Source organism: Plectropomus leopardus, chromosome 4 (assembly GCF_008729295.1).
Source record: "Plectropomus leopardus isolate mb chromosome 4, YSFRI_Pleo_2.0, whole genome shotgun sequence".
In the NCBI taxonomy this organism is placed as follows: Eukaryota; Metazoa; Chordata; class Actinopteri; order Perciformes; family Serranidae; genus Plectropomus; species Plectropomus leopardus.
Window position 1 is genome coordinate 13,689,091 of NC_056466.1, and position 22,150 is coordinate 13,711,240.

The 22,150-nt window shown below is 37.8% G+C and overlaps 2 protein-coding genes across 2 annotated transcripts; both read right to left on the reverse strand.

The window, feature by feature from the left end:
- Window positions 1–1,141: 1,141 nt before the first annotated feature.
- On the reverse strand, window positions 1,142–10,553 carry dnajb14 (DnaJ heat shock protein family (Hsp40) member B14). Its single transcript, XM_042485371.1, has 8 exons — window positions 10,390–10,553; window positions 5,518–5,692; window positions 3,958–4,103; window positions 3,610–3,798; window positions 2,912–2,997; window positions 2,652–2,761; window positions 2,123–2,295; window positions 1,142–2,008 (listed from the first exon to the last, which is right to left on the reverse strand). The coding sequence occupies exons 1-8, from the start codon at window positions 10,526–10,528 to the stop codon at window positions 1,884–1,886; spliced, it is 1,143 nt and encodes a 380-aa protein (XP_042341305.1). The 5' UTR covers window positions 10,529–10,553; the 3' UTR covers window positions 1,142–1,883.
- Window positions 10,554–12,478: 1,925 nt separating this feature from the next.
- LOC121942100 (tetratricopeptide repeat protein 39B-like) lies at window positions 12,479–20,484 on the reverse strand. Its single transcript, XM_042485202.1, has 18 exons — window positions 19,981–20,484; window positions 19,711–19,742; window positions 19,215–19,319; window positions 18,442–18,573; window positions 18,215–18,291; window positions 15,604–15,733; window positions 15,377–15,482; window positions 15,085–15,150; window positions 14,884–14,992; window positions 14,727–14,794; window positions 14,581–14,640; window positions 14,300–14,461; window positions 14,118–14,209; window positions 13,915–14,035; window positions 13,716–13,827; window positions 13,517–13,634; window positions 12,811–12,927; window positions 12,479–12,603 (listed from the first exon to the last, which is right to left on the reverse strand). Exons 1-18 carry the CDS (start codon window positions 20,011–20,013, stop codon window positions 12,489–12,491), a joined length of 1,755 nt encoding a protein of 584 aa, XP_042341136.1. The 5' UTR covers window positions 20,014–20,484; the 3' UTR covers window positions 12,479–12,488.
- Between the last annotated feature and the right edge of the window lie 1,666 nt (window positions 20,485–22,150).

Sequence of the window (22,150 nt, forward strand, 5' to 3'; positions counted from 1 at the left end):
TAGGTGTAGGGCATTGCACAATAATCTTGTATAGCACATTAGTGTAATTATCATTGTAGAGCATCCATGCAATTTAGGGCATTGTGCCTTATTCTTGTGGTGTATGGACTGGTGGGGACGCTGTGGGTTAATTGTAGTCTGATAGTATGTGTGTGTGATCGTGTCACCTGCGTTCTCTCATCCTAATGTGTGGATCTAGGGAGGATACTGTGTGTTAATTGCCGTTTGACTCTTTATTTGTGTGGCCATGTGCCTGGGTCTCTCAGTTGTCCAAGACAAATTTCTCCTGAGGGAGACAATAAAGGCTAATCTTATCTCATCTTAACGCAGATGTGGCAGCCTGTAACACTTGTAAGGGCCGGTTCTCTGCCTAAAACCTTGTCTGAGGCCCCCTCCACCTGATTCCCATGGACCCCAGTGCAGCTGCAATGCCTGCATTGTCTTTGATTTTGATACCGTGGCTGCATTTAGCTGACAACACCTTTGCATAAGATTTCAAATGCAAGGCTTTTCACTAAAGTAGAAAATATGAGTACTTATTCTACTGGTGTTTCATAATGTAATTTATTATTTCTTCAAGGTACAGACAGGACTGCCCTCATCATCCCCGTGGCACCTATTTCATTTTTGAAACAGAGCTTCTTCTGGTGGGTTAATGTGGCCATGACACCAACTCAGTAAGATTATCATTGCCCTAATTCAGTGTGTGCTCTTGTAAATACACTGGTCCAATGGAGGTTCAGTTATTATAATGTCACTTATCATAGAAAAGAGTAACACGTGATCATCCAGCTGCACTCCAAATAAAACAAACAAAACAAGCAGACTATATGAATGACTTTTTACATGTTGAAGATTTAACAATGTCAAAGTGGGATTTAAGAACTTAACCTGTGTGAATGTGTTATCTTCTACCACTGTGCAAAACATCAAGAATCTCGTGATTATTCAGGTCTATGTACTAATAAAGAGCTCCCGATGTCCTCTCACCTCCACTGTAGCAGCAGAAATATCAGAAATGACAAAATTTGGCAAATAAAGCAAACACAATCTACATGGATATGTAGCCTACCATTAGATGCAAGTGAGAATTGTGTTTAATTTCTTGACATCTGAATCAGAGAAACACATAAATCCAGTCTATGGTAATAATTTTACTTTATTTAAATGATTAGGCGAGCACTGAAGAAAAACATTGTTTCTTCTATAGTTTCTTAAATAACTGCATAAACTTCAAACATTCAAAAATGAAAATGTACAACCATTTATGAATGACTGTTTCAGTGTCCTTCAATGTTGAGTCCAAACCAACTTCACATTTTGAAGATGACGACAAAAAATGTTCTCTAGTAGCAAAATCACAGGTATCTGAGGTGAGCAGGAAGCTAGAGGAAGCATTGTGTTATTTTCTTCTTTTGTTCCCGTGTTTTCACAAAATGGATTTTGGCTGGAGGACAGCGCCTCCAAATGAACCTACAGAGTCTCTCATCGTATGTCGAGCAGATGATGCCGAAAGCTGTTTGTTGATCTTAAGACAATGATTTGTTTGGGTTCTCACTACTCAAAGCACATGCCTTTACAATCAAGCGTCCTTGTCCTTGTTTCCGAAAAATAAGAAAATCAGAGTGTAAAAAAAAGAGAAAGGTTCTGGCGCTTTCTACAGTGCGTGTAGACTGGTTCAATAAGATGTAACAAGGCGGTTCCTGGGGTTCAGGCTGGAGTGATATGAGGAGAGGGACTTTTGTCTTTTTTTTTTTTAAAACTTCAACAATAGTGCTAATTTATTTCAGTAAGTTTTTGCTCCTAGTGTAAAGACTCTTTCTTAAAAAACATGAACATACACATCTATTCGTATACATTTATATGATCTAAAAACGTCCAACTCATCCTCCTCTGAAGAGGTTATTTAGTCTGTCCAGCTCCCTGCAGTTATCCATGGTCATAAGTTCTGCCTTCTTGCGCATTCGGTCGTCCCTGTATACCTTAGCAGCATACAGCAGGTCTGTTTCTGGATGAGACAAGCAGAAAAAACAATGTGAGTGATAAAAAAAAAGTGAAAAGCAGAAGCGATTATTAAACTGAAGCCAGTTTCAGATGCCGTATTGTAGCCATGGTTACTCACTTGTCTGTCTCTCCTTCCAACAGTTATTTCTGACATTAGATACATAGTCATCCTCCACATTTTTCTCAATCTGCTGCAGCGCTGAGCCCTTAAACTCCAACTTGAAATCTCTAGTGACGTAGTAGTCGACATGCAGGTTATCTGTCTGCCGTTTTACGGTCTGCCCCGTGGACCTGGAGGGGATGAAGGAGGTACAAACTGTTAAAATGCTAAGACCTGTAATAATTCCCCACAGGCATAGTTTCTTTTTAAGTTCAAAAGTGAAATGACAAACATGATTTGTTTAAAATTACAATCATTTGCATTTGTTTTGACATTACTAAAAGCTACAAAAAATTGTTTTTCAATGGCTCATCTACATTTCCTGGTTCTAAAATATGCCGCAATTGAATCTGTAATTGAATAGCCCTGAATTACATGTTGTATTAAATTCTACAGATGAATGTGACATTAAAAAAAAAAAGTTCACAAAAAACAAGTCAGTTTGCCTCGGTAATGAAAACAGAAAAGTGTGTGTATGTACACGTACGGTCTGGAGTAGAGACTGTAAGGTGGAGGGGAAACCATCATCTGGCTCAGTATTGACACTAAAATCAGGACCACGATAGGCATCAGCTGGATAAACATTGAAAATCCACCCTAGAGGAAAATACAGCACAATTCCAAGTCCCTCATTTTTAAAGCATGTCATTTTTATAGTTGCCCATCAATTAAAATGACAACGTACAGGTGCAAGTATGACATTTAATACATTTTTTTAATTGTATGAAATCTGACACATCTACGTACATCTCCCCTTTCTTCTGTTCTCTCTTGTCGATAATCCGTCTGATGGCTGTAGCTCGTTCGGCTGTTGGTGAAGGTGTGTGGACTTGCTGTAGACATAAACATAGAGTGATTTTAGATGCAAATATAAATTAAATTCAATATCAAGTCATTGATTACATCTACTCTCAAAGTTCACTATTCAAAACTATATGTTCATGCTGTTCTATATAAAGTAAAAAAATAATAAATTTTAAAAAAAAAACATTTTGGTGGGAAATCATGAACTGCATGTGTTTAAGGTCTTTTTATCATACACTGTATAAAAATGTACAATGTACAAAAATGAAGCCAAACTATCCTGGATACAGGCACTGCCATCGTGCTCTTATGGAGCCAGAGTCTGTGCAGTAACGATCAGGAAGAGGAGCCGCGGTATCAAGCTCCCGCCCATTCACCTGTCCAACCCACCTATCAACACACAGCTGTCAATCACTGACGCCACATCCTCTTTTTTATAGCATCAATTAACTAACTTAAGATGAACTTATCATCAGCACTTGAACGTACATCGATATGAACTACCTAAAATGACAGAAAAACACAATCAAGGGGAAAATATTTGAATGTATGAAATGTTTTGGCTTCATTTTTGGGGAGCTGTCATGCCCTCTGTCTTTACAGACAATTGTTGGTCTCTATGGGAACAAGTGCTCACTTACAGGAGGGGAAGCCTCCTCCAAAGAACATGTTGAAGAGGTCCTCAGGAGTGATGTCAGCCTCAAAGCCTCGGTGGAAGTCGAAGCCTCCTCCATGTGAGTGACCCGGGCTGCTCGGCTCCTCGCCTCCTGTCTGGTCATACTGCCGTCTTTTGTCTGGGTTGCTCAGCACTGCGTACGCATTACCAATCTCTGAAGGAGCACACAGTTCATGTATCAAAGAAAGAAAGTTATAGACATAAACCATTTCAATCCGTTTTTTAAGTGTCAAAATACGACGGTTTGATATTCGATGTTTGCGTTACATACAGTATTTTTAAATCAAATGGAATCGTAATAGAGTGGAGTTACTTTTAAAGGCCTCTGTTGCTCCAGGTGCATGATTTTTGTCTGGATGAAACTTGAGCGCTAGTTTCCTGTAGGCTTTCTTTAGCTCATCGTCATTGACTTCCTTATTGACACCCAGCACTTCATAGTAGTCCTTACACCGCTTTATTCTGAAAGACAGGGACAGAAGCAGCTGAGTAAAATCCAGTGGATCAGTTTTGACCACTCCAACAAAAAGGCAGGTGAGAAAATGTTCTTTGAGTTTACCAAGTTTAAATTCTCTTTGCCTGTCACCTTCTGAATATCAAGCATGTACACTTTATTCCTACCTGTAGATTAGCACATAAACTGGCCTGTGATGCATATTTAGGTCTGTCATGAGGGCTACATGGTTGAAATCAATGTTACAAATTGAGTATCAATATTGTTTAAATCGACAGGCATCACAAAACAGCAAACTTATTAAAAATAAATTGCATTTTAAACTAATGTTTAATTATTTCACTGTTATACATCAAACATAACTGCTCACATGTCGTCTTCTCACAGACTGTGTGTGGAAATGCGACAGTGGAGCTGTAACACCACCACAGTAAGGTGTTATTAAGCGTGAAACAGGGAGAGAGAGGAGGAAATGCGGCAAAAGGGCCGCAGGTTGGAGTCAAACCTGCGGCCCTTTTGCGGCGAGGACACAGCCTGTGTACATGGGGCGCTTCCTGAGCAGAGTTCACGATCCGCAGATGGATATATTAGCAGTTTAGCTTAAAAATCACATCTGCTATCATAAAACCATGTTGTTGGTTCATCTGCTTTTAACGCCAGCAATGAACAGGACCAGAGTCCGCTTAGAAGCGGACTGAGACCCACCTTTCAGTCTCAGTTCAGTTGTTTGATTGGGTTTGACTGACAGCTTTTAACTAAATCAAACAAGTGAGGTGTGAGAAGAGAAGAACTCTTTGAAGACATGATGCAATTTTTAACCCACTGAAGCTTTCCTGAAGGATTTAGCATAAAACCCCCCGGAGATAATAATAATAAATAATAATACATTTTATTTATCAGCACCTTTCTGCCACCGCACATTCAATGATAAAACAAACACACAGTAATAAATGGAGTAATTGCCTGTGTTTAAGGGCAATACACTGGCAGGACTTAATAATGACGAGCAGCATGTTTATCCTTTAAACGAACTCAAATAGCCATCTGCAACTTTACCAGATCTGACTGAGTAAAATGCACCAACTGTCTTCCTCTCTCTCTCTCTGTAGTCATATCTTGTGATCTAAAATTAGAGCATGTGGTGGTTACCTGGTATCTAGCTAACACCGCTAAATGTCTCACTTAATCCCCTCATGGGCAAAGCACCAAGCAGAAAAGGTTTCCATGACAATTAGCTGTGTGTGCACAGCGCTGCTGAGACTACAGTCTCATCCTGCAGCCACAGTTGAAAGGGCTAATCTAGTGTGATAGAAACAGTGCTGCTGTCACCGGGCCAATTGCAAGAAAGCACCAAAATAGGAAATTAGTGGTAAAAGAAATACAGCATGAAAGGGAAGACCAAATGAATCCTAAAATTCTCACCTTTGCACACCTTCAACCTGCTCTTTGGTGAAGCCCTTTGAAGAATCGCCTCCTCCGGACTCTTGGCTTTCCCGTTCTGGCTTGGCACCGGTGTTTTCTGAGCTTTCTGCTGGTCTCCTACGATATGCACCGTTACCCGCTGAGCTTCCATTCTGCATTAACGCCTCCAACAAAGCTGAAGAAGAGAGGAATAAAAGCTAAAGATGAATTAAATGAGAAATTACAACCTTTTAACAAATTTCCTTAAGTTAAAAAGTTTAAATAAAGACTACACAGTACAACACAAAAGTCTTAATCCACCATAGATATGATATTTTGGCAAAGTTATAATGAGGATGTATATATAGATTTATTTTTCTGTCTCTTTATTAAGACACAAAGAATACAGAGAACATGTACAATGTATCAAAACACCAAAAAATGTCAGAACAAAATGGCTTCTTCAGACTGAGGTCAATGTTTAGTGTGAAAATGGAAACATACAACCAGAAGAAAAGGTCAGTCAAACCATCAGTAATGAGATTTGGACATGTCTTGAATGCAACCTGGTGTAAATACACCAGAAGATTAGTATTGTGAATCTCATGTTGTCTGCCCATGAGAGTTCAAGACATGCAAAGTAGAAAGAGAGGTCACACTAAATACTTTCAACCTCAGCCTGTCGAAGCTTTTTATTCTGAAATATTTAAATTTTTAATACTGTAAACATATTTCTTGTATGTTCTGTTCAGATTTTAGTAAAGAGACAACTAAGAAATGAATATGTATGATCATTTTAACCTTGCTAAAATAATAAAGTTTAAGGTGGCCTTACACTTTTGCACAGTACTCATGAAAAGGCTTAAGCTTATTTAGTGTAACATGAGCCTCGGAGAGCAATAATATGGTTTGTCTATGACTGATAACAACGTACATTTGTGTTATGACACATTTTTCAGATTTGATAAGAGTGTGGATTTTGAGATCAGTCATCATTTTAAACAATGCTCATTAAACAAAAAAAAACCAAACATTTATGCTGCACAACTTTGCTCAGATATAAAATACTACGGTAACTTAGAGCTGAAAGATTTTCAAGTAGCCCAGCTGCACTTTTACCTGACAAGCTCCAGTTGGAACAATGCCCAAACACATCTTTCAATAGCTCTTATTTAAAGCTTAATCAATAAAGGAAAAGGCCACTCTTTGGCCGGGAAAAACAGCCAAGTCAATCAAATTTGGTACAGTACAAGGAAGAACTGACTTTAATCAACTTAAGAAGCTTGCAATTGCACGGAAATATGATTAACAAGTACGTCAAACCAAGAGGAACAGTCATAAAAAAGTTGCAATCCTCATTCCTGCATGAATAACCATTTAAATTTAATTTAGATGACAATTTCATTACTACTACAATGTGAAATAATCATATAACGGGGTAATGCAAGACACAATGGATGTAGCCTTTCATCCTGTGTCATAGCAGCCGCTCACTTCAAACCAGAGTATAGTCTGTGCTGGAATATAAAGTTAATATGACCACAACAAAAACCAAACACCTCTCTGGAAAAAAGCGCCATCCTCCTAACGCAGCGTTGTTGTACGCCAATCACTGGTTGATCCTTTCAAAGTGGCAATAGTGATCAAGTGTACATTTCATTTTGTTTGCAGAACAAGTTTTTTCTTCCACAATCCAAATAATTTAAATCCAGCAGCTAGTTGACCATAAACAAAAAATGAACAGTTAAATGTTACGGCCACAATTATCTGACAGGATCACTTTGAGTTGTCTAAATTACTGCAGCCATTTGTATAGACTCACAGAGATGACGATTGATAAATACAAAATATGCTCACTGTGCCTACATGAAAGGTGTTTATAAGACCTTCAGTTCATAAGGAATGCAAATGTGAAATCTGCTCGTGTGTACTAATTTACAGCTTTTTTCAGTGTCTCTCCAGCAGTCTTAAATACAAACTAAATATTGCTATCCATAGAAAAAATATGGCCAGCAATGCAAAAATACAAACTCAAAGACAATACAGCAACATTAGAGCAGCCTAATCATCTCTCTTAAATGCTTTTTATCAATTTTAATGTTCCTTATTCTTTATGAATGCATTATTCATCATAATGCAGTCACACGCAACATAAGCACAAAAATCCTGCCTCTTGCACAACCATAATCTCTCTTTCACATAGCTCTCTAAACTTAACATGTTGAGAGACACAAAAATGTCATGTTAACTTTATTTTTGACAGAAATTCTGTGCCTGCATCATGCTGAATTGTATGTTTTTGCAGCTGTAACAACCTTATTTGCAGACACTTTGTTTGATCTCATCTATTCATTTTTACAAAATACACTCCTCTAAATGCTGTATTCTGATAAGTCACAATCTTCCCTGGAAAACGCTGATTTAAAATGAGCAATTTGACAACCAGCTCAGTGATGGCAGATAAATCAAAGATGGTAGGACAAATATGAAAGTAACTTGTGAGACAAGTACAACCCCCAATGTGGCGGCTAACAGGAATGCTGGTGTGCAAGTGCTGTCTTCTCCTGTCAACCTTTGACGTGTGATGCAGCGGATTGCAACATCAGGGTTTGTGATACACTCCTTGGTCACTCAATGCCAGAGCTGTGCACATAAACCCTCGCGGAGAATCTCAGGCTTTTAGTGCCAGAAGTGTCAAGCAAGCGTGACTCTAAAGGAAGTCATAAAATATAGTGAAGTAACTGGAAATTCCCTGTTACCTTTACTCATTTGCTCAATAAAGGGTTTGAAGTTCAGGCCAAGGAGTGTTGCCTCTTTTTCCACATCAGTTTATATCCTTTAATATAAAAAGCAATTGTTTTTTCCTCTTATGTAGGAAAAACCCCATGATTACTTGTACCAACAAGGATATTTCCATTTATATTCTGTCTCTTTGCTGCACATGGAAAAAAAAAAGAGTTACAATTTTCCCGTTTGTATGCAGTCTCACAGAGCACACGCAGACTCAGAAAGAGCGTCTTTACAGCGGCAGTCAGGATTGTAATTACTAATCTTTCCCGGACCCCAAGCTAGGGAGCCCACACAGTCCCCTTCCTTCTCTGCTCCTCTCACAACACACATAATCTACACATTTTTCCAATAGAGTATTAATATATAATCCTCTCACAATGTAAGCCGTCTTCTATGTCATATTGCTTTAAAACATTTTTTTTTATACCTTTTCATTGGTGTAATGTCTCTTTCTTTATATGTCAATGCACATTCTGTGGTGTGCATGTGGATGGTAAAAATCCTTCCTCATTCAAATAATGAAAAGTGATAAGACTAATCTTTACTGCAAACTGTTGGCTGTATGTGTGCTTTTGAGTTTTTCTTCAAGGTTCAGCAGCTATCTACTGGCTCACTGTGGGAAGTATTGGAAGTGTTACTGTTGCTTTTACACACACACTTACACACCTGACCCTAGGAGTGCAGACACATAATTATGCTGACAAAAGGACATAGTTGTACATTTGACTACTTGCAAACTCACAAATTACAATTTACCACCTGAGAAGCCCCTGGTCATCATCATGCAAGTTTACATTACACTACAGTCACATATTGTCAGTGGTGTAATGTAACAAAGTAATAATAGTTTGTTGCAGTACTTAAGTATTTTTGGGAGTGTCTGTACTTTACTGAAGTTTCTACATTTCTGTCAACTTTCACTCCACTACATTTCCTAAATACATTTTTCTCCCTGAAGCATCTTAGTTACTTACTACAAAGTAGTAAAATAAGGGAGGAGGGGACAGTTGGATGAATCAGTTAGTGGGAGGGACGGAAAAGCTGGATTTTGTTCTTTTAATCCTTTGAGTTGTAAAAAAGGAACCAGGGTTCACTTTAAGTTTCATGGACAACATCTCAAAAACTTTTCCATGACTTTTCAAGGACCCATTATACTTTTCCCCCCACTTACCCATCGTATTTCAAACATATCAGCTTTTACATTTATTCAAAAATATTCATTTCAGCAAACTGGCATACACGACAGGAGAGACAGATAATCTGTCCACCCCTAACCTTAATAGGTGACTTAGACTTTTACCAACGTTATGTTCTGGTTAGATATTTGTACTTTTACTCAGGTATGACGTTCAGTTCATCCACCACAGCTCATTGTACATTAAAGAGTCTTTTACAAAGTGAGTCCATCCTCACTGAACACCTGTCTGCAGTGTCCTCACAGACAGCTGTGTGTCCTGGATTAGCCTTTACTCCGGCCCATCATTCAATTAAAGGATTGCATCAAGTCCCAACAGTGACTACATCCTTCTCCAGGCTCAAAATCCCCCAAAACTAATGCCTTTTACACAACAATATCAACAACGAGTCAAGTACTTAAACATAAAGTAAAAACCACAGTGAACAAAAATGTTTTAGAGGTCAGCTCGTCTTCAAGAGGTTTCACTGAGAGACAGCTAGCATGAACCTCTGAGTCCGGATTGATGTTTCACAATCATCTTACCCGTGTTGGTTACTGCATTAAACACTTCAGCGACAGACTTACTCACCTAACTTCACCCTTCATCACCCAAATATACAGAAAAGTCCACTACAGAGAAACGGTGGCTAGGTTAACGTTAGCTAACATAAGCTAACGCTAGGCCCACAATGTAGCTAACGCTAACTCGGATGTGTGTAGTCTAATTTCCCCATCTTAAAGCCACAATTTATTACTGACAAACGTAAATTAAACACACGTATATATTATATAATACTCAACAGGTGACCTGGTGTAAGCCTAAACGGTGAATGATGTTAATAAACGTCAGCTACTAGCTAATACCTGGTCATTTACAGTGGTATTATTCCTTCGTCAGGTTAGCTTTAAATCACAAAACAACATACCTTTGGCTTTGTCAGTGGGATACAGCTTCTCTGCTTTAATGAGAAATTTCAACGCTTTCTCTTTGTCTCCGGCTTTGAGGGATTGCGTCGCAATATTTATACATCTTTCAGCTTCATCTCTGTTCCCTTCCATTTTCATCCTCTTCCTCCTCCGGCTGAGTCAGCTGATCAACCCACGTGCTCACCAGCGCTGACAGCATAATACTCACTCACAGCCCAGTTACTCTGAGTTAGTGGGATTTCATGATTCCCTGCCAGTACCCAGATGGTATACGTTTATACAGTGAATGTTAATGTATTTGTGATTGAATGAATGGAAAATCTGAATCTACCCCGGCCTACAGTAGGTTCATCATTTACCCATAAAATGAATTTTCTTTGGTGTTGTATTGCATTGACCAGGAAAAAACATACTAAATTTAAAATAAAGAATTATCAATAAAATGTTACAAAATAACATTTAAAAATTATGAAACTATGTTACTGTAAAATGTATATGGTCATTGGTAGTTTTGGGGTATAATTAGTTAAATGTCACTTGTTTATTGTAATTAATTTACGTATGAAATGTAACTGTAATCACTTACAGTTACTGAGGAAAAATTATATAGTTAAATAACAATTACTAATCAAAATGCTGGTGATTTAGTAGACTTACATTCAAATATACATAAATGCATATATACTGTATGTGTGTGTGTGTGGGTGTGTGTGTATCAAGGATATTTTTATTGAATTTGTTTAAGTTTACACACTGAATATTATGTATCAATATATCAAAGAGAGAAAGAGAGAGAGAGAGACTTTTGCTTTCAAACTCTGTTTTTGTGGTTGTTTAGTCCTGCAGATCTGACATCATATTTTTTTAAGCCACAAAGAAAACAACACCTGTAACAACTTGTTAACAGGTGTTGCGTCTGACTAAGTTCCAGGAAGTAGCCTTTTTATTAGTTGAATAATGTCTGGTTTATCGTCTGGATAGCGTGTGCAGAACACCAAACATTGACTACACTATATAATTAACAAAGGGCACATCTTCAACAGGGGGAGGGAAAAAACCGGGAAACCTACCCCCCCCCCCCCCCCCTTACTGACATCTGTATGCCTGATGAACTTACTGTACATATTCTCATGAGCAAGCAGATACAGTCAACATGTTTTTTTCTAGTTTACCAGTGGTACTAAAGAATCAACTCATTATCAATATGATACAATTTAACAGGGTGCTAAAGCAAATATCAGAAAGATGCTCTAACTCCTTTTGTTATTTACATTTAACTTTTCACACAGTTTTACATAAAAACATAGTTACCAGCCCTTATTCGCATATTTCTCCCTGTATGCAGAATGAATTTTACATTTGATCAAAGTTCAGTAATAAAATGTATCAACATCTTGCAATAAACCTTACAATTTGTGCCACCATTACACAAAGACACAATTTCATTCATAAGCTTTATTTATTTAGGTGGATACAATTTATCAAGGCAGACTGATTCATACTGCACAGGAAAAATGATTATTTACAAGAAGATTATTGGCTGTAGTACATGGCTGCACTGTACCTGAACACAGAGATTATTATAGATTATATAAAACATCCTTATATGTTGGCGCATTCAAAATGAATAATTAGAACACGTAAAATAGTCCACAAATTGATATATTACATTCATGGAGACTTCAAAGGGGAAAAAGTGTTAAAACCAATGAGCACCAGAAGCTTTCCTTCTTGACACCTGCATCAAAACCTGTGTCCCGCCTGTAACATTTAATTCTTGCTGGCACAGCCCTTATTCTGACAAGATATAGTGTAATTCAGTGAAAAAAAATACAGGTCATCTTCAAGCCACTGATACAAAGTCGCCAGCAGAGTCAACTTGACTGTTCTTGCAAGATTCAATTTCAAGAATTTAAAAACTACACAGGGTTGCCACTGTTAGTTTGGATGTATACAGTGCCATTATCAAGGGACTGACAGCAAGCTGCCCATCTGAAGTACAGTAACAGTTAAAAGGCATTAAACAGATTTGAGAGACTTTGTGGCAGTTTGTCTGTTTGTTTGTTTTTTATAGCTTTTATACCAATTATGGACTCTGTTAAGCTGGCGTGCGTGAAGGTGGAAGTTTGGCCAAAAAAGAGCCCATGGTGTTGAGCGCTGCGTGGATGCGGAAGTGTAACCTCGACTCCATGTGGTAGTCTTTGTAGTTTGTTCTGCAAATAAAATCACTTATCAGCTCTTTGTAATATGGCAGCATAAATATTTTGCCAAGATGTTTTGGGAATTGTTCCTTTGACTTTAAGGGAAGACAACATCCACAACCAAATTTAAAGAGAAAATACAGATATTTTTTAAATTAATGAATAGAAATAAGAAACTAAAATGTCACCCAGGACTGTGGAAGGGTTAAAAACACTTACTTGGCATTTTCGATCACAGTGATGGCTGTGTTGATGTCACCTTTCTGCTTGTGCAACAGGCCCAGCTCATACATGGTAAACGGCACCAGGTACTTGTAGTGTGCGATATCAGTTTCACTGGAAAAAAAGAAAATTAAAGTCACTTAAGTCGGTCATATCCATTTATAAAGCATCTTACTCTTCAAAACCAGGTGTACATATATAGAATAGTAATGTATCATCACTATATGTTAATTATCAGGAAAATACAACTAATGTATTTGAACCATATGCATTTGTATTTTTATTTTGTTGTTTGCATGTTATGTTTGTTCCTTTTCCACATTTTGCTTTGTATGTACAATGACCGCAAGATGGTTGAAAAAAAAGATCCCATGCTGGATGGGCGAAAGGCATGACACCAAGATAAATAAACAAACTAAAACAAACTCAAACAAGTCATCACTTTTGATGATTTTGGTTTCATCCAGCAGTGTGAGTGTATTTTACATTCTGTCATTTTAAAGAGGAAAAGAAAAACTTTGTTTAGCATTTACATAAACAACTTTATGGAGTCTGCTCAAATGTCAACGGGAGGAATAAAAAAAACTCCTCTCACAAAGTGAGAGGGCAGAAAAAGTGGAGTTGGCATATTTATCTAGATGATTGAATGGGAAGCAAATAACATTCCCGAGAACGTTTCACAAAGGCATCAGGACGACCTCACCTGGAGATGACGTGATTGAAGCAGAGCTCCGCCTGCACCAGATGCCCCAAATGTCTTAAACACAGGCCCTTCAGAAGCTGAATAACGCACAGGTCATCCAGGTGATACTCTGATGGGTCTACACATCAGATAAAATGCCGTTAGTTTCATGTTGGTGCAAATAAACACATTAGTGAATGTGTTCTGCTGTTCCTCTCACTTGGATCTTCTCTGAGCTTGTCCTCTGCCTCTTCCAAGGTCATCAAGATGTTTTTCGTCAGCTCGGGTCTTTTGCCAACTACTGTGAAACCATTCCATACATACATCATTTCCTGTGAGGAAAAGGATGATTGTTATCAAGCCGGTGCTCATTTTCAATGCTGAGTCATTAGAAAGTAGGCGTGCACATGCATCCTCACCAGAGCAGGCACGACTAGTTTCACAGGGTTAGGGGAGGAGTATCGCTGTGCTTTGAGCGCTGCAAACTTCTCCGTGGGAATCGACTTCCCAGCAATCCTCAGTCTGAGACTGTCCACCTGCCTACAATCAAACCACCGTGTTTCACAGTTACCGTATGATGGTTCTAAAAGTCATATGCACGGATAACGGTTCTCTCACACACCTGTATAGCTCCACCACGTTTTCTTTCAGCTCAGTCACCTCTTCCTCTGGCAGCATGCTCAGGATGGCAGCTTTCTGAGCCATGTAGGTGGCCTGTAAGAGAAGAGCCGCCAGCTCGTCGTAAGAGGTGAACTTTGATTTTAAGTTTTACAAGCTGAGAGGAGAAAAGCTTATATTTATTACCTGGGACCACTTGCTCTCTTTGCAGAGCAGGTCAGCGTATCGATACGCCTCCCTCCAATTCTGTTCGAAAGAGTATGCCCACATCAGCTCCCAGTAACACAAGTGATGAATCTGACGCCACTCCTGCTGTGCTCCGATACATGCCAGGAACTTCTCCTGGGCCTGCAGAGAAACCCAGACTCATGGGATTTCAGTTTTCTCTGAACAATAACTACATAATCTGTATTTTAAAAGACAACTTTGAGCTACTGTAGACACATGCCATTGCTATAAGTACTCACAAATGTGAAGTTTCCTTTAAGCACAGCAATTCTTGCAATGTAGAAAAGAATGAGGGCTCCCTGTAGATAAGATACAAACAATTAAAATAATGTAATTTATTAGAATAGATTGTAATTTTTTTTTAAAATTAACAATCACGGCTTACATTGGGGAACTTGTCAATGTAGGGCTCTAGCAGGGCTTCTGCTTCGGTAAGGTTTGGTTCACCGGTACCTGAGAGAAGTACATGAACAGTATACAAATTTTCTGATTATGACGGAGCCTAAATAACTAAAAGAAATGAATTCCTGGAGGAAATTTACCCAGAATCACTGAAATGTAGAGATGATACATCAGCAGAGTCATAGTGCTGAGGACTGAGCGCAGGCTGTTGCCGGCTGCTCCCTCTCTCAACTCTGACAATCCCATTTCCTGTAGGATAATTAGCCATTATTCTTTAGATTTATGTTAAAAAAAAAACGTTTCCGATAAAGCTGGTGACAGAAAGTGATGATGGCACCTACCCTGTCTCCTGAGAAGCCCAAAAACTCCATCAGTCTGAGGACTCTGGTTGGGAGCAGAGACAGCATCTGATAGCAAAAACAATGGATAAAAAATTAGGCTGAAGTAATTATGACACAACTTCACTGTGATACTTTGTTCATTTAGACAATTTAGGAACATTCATTTTTTCACAGTCAAAACATATCTTTAGATAAATACTGTTTCAAGAAACGCAAAAACATGACTATAAAATGTGAACTTTAAAACCTTTTTAACAGGTTGTTTTTAGGTTGGTCTGTTTTTATAACTTACCAGATTAAATGATCCAATGCCCATGCTGACACCTCCTCTAAAATGAACGTGTGTGCTCTTCTGTTTTTCAGTGTCTTTTGAGGCGCTGGCATAGACTTGGCAATCCCTGGTTGGAGAGACAACATTTTTAAAAATATATTTAAATATGTTAATGCTTTTCCCCACTTTTCTCAGTGTCTGGTTATGGCATTATGTCCCAAATAAATTGCCTCATTCAAGCTTCTTACTTGAAAATCTGATAGCTGTTTCGAATTCTCATCCCTCCTTTGATGAAGCCAATGATGCTCTCATCCAGGAATGTGAGCGCTGCTTTCTGCAGCAGAACTTCAGCGTAACACAGCTCTGCATGCATCTCCTCTGTTAACGAGAATTAAACGTCACATGCTGGGTGAAAAGACTTTGTAGAGCTGCAAAAAAACTGTCTTAAAAACCACAATGGCTTTTTGTATTGTAGGCTGCATAAAACTGCATTTCCTTGTGTGTTGCCACTGTGAAATGAAAGTGTAATTGGTGCCCTTTGGTAACAACAGTAATGGGTGTAGAAGTTACAGGATATAGGCAATGGCTTATTGCTGGGGTATCCAAACTTTTTTTGAATGGGAGCCAGACTACATAGTAATAAAATACCTTTTGCATCAAATGGGTTATTGTAAAAAAAAAAAATAATTAAAAATTATGTAGAAATGACACAAACATATTACTGTCCTGCCATTATGAGGTGAATCAAAAAATGCAAAGTGATCTTACTAAATCAACCAGTATTGTGTTAATTCTAAATTATATTTTGAAAGACGAGCTGAGGGCCGTTAGAAATCGATCTGTTGGCCACAATTGACCCCTGGGCCAGACTTTGGACATGACTGGCCTGTGGTATTGAGAGATAGGTGGTATACTATATCATAAATATTTTTTAAAAAAGTGATTAGTGTGTGCAGGCTTAACTGTAAGCACACTTGCTTTTTGTGATTCTGATGATTTTGTGTGTGTGATTCAATGGTGTTAACCCTTTGACACCTGAGCTAATTGGCTTAATTGCTTTCAAAAATATGGGAAAAATGCACTGATAAAAGAAATAAAAAAAAATAATAAATATATATATATATATATATATACATAATATATATATATATATATATATATATATATATATATATATAAATATATATATATATATAATTAAAATAAAAGAGAGGAGAAAATAACCCTAATGTGTAATTATAATATTTATAAAGATGGTTAGTGGATATTTTGGGACAATATCTAATAATCTCCCCACAGCCCATTTTCCAGTCATTTTCTTGTCACCTTTTATTGATCTTTTTTTTTTTTTCAATTTTCCTGACCATTTCTTGCCAAGTTGTCCCCCCATGTTTTAAAAGAAAATCAAACTAATTTTCTCCTGTTCCATCGATTTAATTGCTTGTGAAACTCATCTGACCACAGCACAACAAAACTGATGTCGATCCAGGTTCTAAAGGTTTAATACCTGTTGATTGACTCTGGTCATTTCTGGCTGATTGCTTTACTTGCGAAGAGAAATTCAGCTGAGTTTTCTCTATGTAAACCTTATAGTGATTGTGTCATTCAGGATCAAGTATGTATATTTTTACTAGCCCTTCTTGCCTCCACAGACATGTCTTCTCCTGCAGTAGCTTGCAGTCACTGAGAGATTGTTATCTTAATTAAATGTTAGCACCTTCTAATTGTCATTCTGACACTTAAGCTCCACACCCTACAAGTTTTGGTTTGGCATTATGCATATTTTCCCAAACACTGCTGCAGCAGTTACCCTCCACACCCCATGTTCATCCTCTGTATGTAATTGTTCATTTTTGTTCATTTCTAATACTTCTTCACAGGCCTTGTTTCCATCAAACAGTCCAGTTCTTTACACATTAAAATGATTATTTTTGAATATTCACTGAAGACACTGCAGTCAGTTGATTGGTCAATAAAGAAACAACTCTCTCAGACTACAGTGGACTGTAAACACTGTTCTTATGGTAACATGTTTACATAGATTAGTCAACTATAAAATAAAAGGATGTTTGCTGCCTTTACATCTTCACTTAGCAGTTAGCAGCTATAGACTGAGAAAAAAATAATGCTATTCACTATATCTGTAGCTAAAAGGTTACTGCTGGCACCTGCCTCTAACTGTTAAGGTGGAATGTTTTGTTGCATGTAACCAAGTTGACATCATATATCTGTCAATACAATTTAAAAGCCAATATGATAACTTTGGCTGTTCCATTTGTTTTACTGACTCTCTTGCATGACATTCACTTTAAAGAAGGATTGGATCTTCACTCACACACTTTTAAAAAGTATATGAATTTCAACATGGTTATGACTGCAAATAGTCTAATTCCTCAGTTGGAGAAAAAAGTAGCAGAGCGTCATTCCTGCTCGCCTGTAAACACTGCCGCCTGTACTTTTCTGTGCTGAAAATGTCATGCAACCCCATTTGTGGATGATCAGTAAGGTGCAAAAATTAATCTGCATCGTTGCTACAGAGGAAATACTACAACAGTTGGATGGAGCAGTGAAGTGGTGATTACCATCTAGTAACAACTCTGCCTACATTTAAGTGGAAAATAGATCAACAGTTTAGGTACGTGTTGGTACTGGTTTGCTACAAATCTAAGGGTACTATACCTAAAGTGTGAGGAAACGCAACTACAGAGTCCAGGGGCTTATCACTTCCAATCCAATCTCAATTTATTCATAAGGCATATTTAAAAACGGCAGAGTTGACCAAAGTGATGTACATCACTATTTTTTTTTAATATCATGAAAAAGGACATTTAAAAAAACAACAAACAAACAAACACTTACCCTCTGTCAGATTGTCAGCTGGTTGTCTGTACCATAAGCTGGTTAAAGTCTCCACTATTCCAGTTTTCTTTCTAAATCTGAGTTAAGGAACACATAGTTTATGTGACAATTTTATAAATGCAATTTTCTGATGATTTGATGACAAAGCCAAGTTTTTCTGTATCAGAATTCCACCACGTTACCCCCAATATTAATGTCTACACTTTTATAGAACTGTTGAGCGTTACCTTTGGCATGTCTGCAGGGATTCCCTCAGTGACGCCATGGCAGCATCCATGTCCTTCGGTTCAAAGGTCATGCCTGCCTGCATCACCAAGATGCTGCTATAGCCCATTGCATGGTACATGCTCTTATCCTTCCTAAATCGGGCAAATGCAATGATTATTTTTTAAAATGCATATTCCAAGTTGGATGCTAAAATAACTGATATAATGATATAACAACAGTTGTGTGAAACAACAGTACACTAAGACACATATACCCTTTTTACACCAACATGGAACCAGTTTCAGACTGGTCCCTGCACCTAATTTTGATCATTTCAGCATTTTAACCAAAAATAAACTGGTTCCAAACCAGAGATGTTTGTTCTCAGCTTAAACACAACAGGTTTTTCTTGCCATGAAGTGTGAACTGTGACGACATTAGTGGGCATGTCATATTTGACAGGTTGAAAAGAGAGGATGAAGAAGACCACAATGGAGGAGTCAAGTGAGAATTCATCAGAAAAAAGAGCATGCAGTGATCTTATTAATAGTTAGTTCATGTTTTTTTGGGGTTTTTTTGTAAAAACAAATATATGTAAGAAAAGAATAAAAGTTCAGAGGTAAACAATTTAATCCAAAATTTTGCAGCTACTGTTTACTTCTGTGGTTCCACCCAAAACTGGTGGAAACGTAAACAATTTTCCAAGACTCCTGTACAGAACCAGGAACTAATTTGGAGGTAAAAACGGTTAAGTGTCAGCCAAAGAGGAATATTAAGAGTGTCAGTGACTTACCAGGGTCTTAAGAGAGTCAAAGCATCAGAAAACCTGTTGTTTAAAAACAGATCCAGAGCGGAGGAGCATTCCTTCAGTGCAGCCTCAAGATCCATTTGAGACGACCTGAGTGAATGATTAGCAAATTAGTTTTGGCTTTTATATCCCAGCCAGCGTACACACATCTGACATCACGCTATGCATAAGTATTTGGGAGAACAGGAATATAAAAAGCCAAGAAGCCCACACAAGTGGCACTCTGGAAAACCCCAAGTTTTACCTTCTCATAGTGAGATGAGAATGTTTGCCATTTGAGTGTATGAAACATCGTATTGTATTTGTGCAAAGTTGGAAAAATTAACAAGTGGTAAAATATCAGTAATATTTGCAAGGATAAAGGATATGTTTATATATTCTGTGTTTATTAGTTATATATGCTGTGCATTATGTGACAATCACTAAAATACATAAATTCCTGTAAAACCTGTAAATTAAAAGACTGCATCCCTCGACTTACATTGCATCCTCTGTTATTTTGTTTGGGTCCTCCTGAAAAGATAAAAAAGAGAAGTAAGATAAGTAAGAGTAAAATTTGATATATAACTCAAGGCAGGACAACAACTTTTCACAACTGGGCTTCGTTTTTCTCTCCTCTTACACGTGGATGATTAATTATTTCAAAAGACACAGCTATAAAGAAATAAATAAATAAACTAAATAAGTAAAATAAGAATGTGATAAAACTCATCAAACAGCTGTAGAGAAGCTGCAGTAAAACATCACCTACCTGTTTTGATGAATTATCCTTTTTCGTCTCCATTTGATGTTTGAATTGGACTCAGAAGAAGAAGAAGAAGAAGTTACACCAAACGCCGCTGAGAGACTCGATGTGTCTTCAGATCTCTTCTGACAAATTTATCATTTGGCCTCCCAGGATTTTTATAACGTCAGAGAAGGGAGTGGCCTGAATTTGAAATGCCAGCCCAGAAATCTGCGGCTTCACATCAAAGCACATCATCGTGTATATAAAAATAATTCCCCGTCTAAAGCTGACAGTCCCTGCATGTCATGAGCAGCCTTCACAAGACATATTATATCAATATCTGACCTGGTCATACCTGGTTTACACCTGAGTAAAACCACTAAATGTGCGTAAAAGCCACTGGTTTAAGAACCTGGAAATAAACTTGATTTGTAGTTCAATAGCATATATGTTATCTAGTTAAAACGTTTTTAAAAATTATTTAACAGCATTAAAAATAAAACAATGCTCCAACAATGAGGAGATTAGCTGTCGAAGACACGCTAGTATGAAAATGTCAACCCTTTACTGAGAAACTAATGAGATGCAGCTGCACGAGCAGGTAGCAGGTCACATGACTGACGGCACGAGACAGGTGTGCAGAACAACTGGGGATACCTGTGGCGCGTTCAGCCACGACGAAAAGTGTATTTTAACAGAAACTGGTTGGGGGGCACCGTTATGCTACAGTTTGCAGGTTGAACGTCAGTTTCCTGTGCTTTGGGGTAGTTTTCACTGGTTTGGTACGTGTGTCAGAGGTGTTACCCGATCAGCACCACTGACTCCCAACGCGGGGGGGCCCTTCGTTGTCACAACCACGGGTCACAAGATGAATCTGGGTGGGTCATTAGATGTTTAATGATGGGGGGGTCGAAAATATGGGTGATAATAAAACCACTGGATTAATTCTGGATAATTGATTTGACTTCCTAAAACAACATGGGAAGAAGACACTGAGCAATTTAATTCAATTCGGCTCCCGAAATAAGCGAGAAATTAGTAAAATGAAAATGTCCTAAAATAAAAAAAAAAAGGAGAGAAAGAAAAGAAAGATGGGAAAGACACCAAAAAATGCCCTAAAGAAAGCATGAAAAATAAAAATACTCTTCTGTCATACAATTTTAAATATATAATTATCTTCCTGTCACCTTTGTCAGTTTTTCTTTTTTTTATTTGCAATTTTGTTCGGTTTATATACAATCCAAATATCCCCCTGTGTTACAAAATAAATATAAAAACCCCTAACACAACCTCTCCACATCCATATACCTGCCAAAAACATCTTTTTTGTATAGATTTTTTAACTGATTTATGTTTGTGCTTCATTTCAACCCATCACATAAGTACTGTAACTAAGTGTTATTCCTTTGTGACATTACACCACTGCCGTGGAGGTACTACTAATCGGAAATGTAACAAGGGGCCCCTACAAAACAACTTTTTGTATAGGTTTTCAAGCCCAAAAGTCTTGAGACCACTTTAATATTTAAAAATGAGTTGTATTTTATAATATTATTGTTTTTGAGTGAAAGATTTTAACAAAGAGTAAACTACCTACTGTGCTCAGGTACATGCACTAGAGTTAAAGTAGGCCTACAAATATTGTTCTCTGAAGTGCAGTGAAGTAGATGATTAAAGCAGCATAAAATGTCAAGTAAAAGCTGATCTACTCCAAAGTGTGATACTGAAATGAAAAGTTACTTTACACCACTGTGAGAAACAGGGGAGAGAGAAGGAAGGGGAGAGAAAGGCATCACCATCACAAATTACCAAATGCCTTCCAGGGACAAATCCCTCAAGCTCCATGTCCAGTGAATACCGGTTTCACTCCTCTGTGACTGAACAAGGGATGTTTTACGTAGATTTGGTTCCCATTTCTGGATATCTGTGTGCATGTGATGCCCCTGCCTAACTAGTTATTTCTGGTGGTTTTGTTGTTTCCGCAGCTGCACTGTACTCTACTATCTGAAGCTTCTTAGTGACATTTTTTCTTAACAAGCACGTCATGAAGAGGATCTGAAGATGTGAATGAGCATTATTTTTTAGAAAAAATGCAGATGGGCAGTTCATTATTGGTCAAATGTGTACAAAAAAAATATCCTTTTGGTAGTTTTGTCATTTGACTCATGTTTTAATGCAGTTTCAGAAAAGGGGT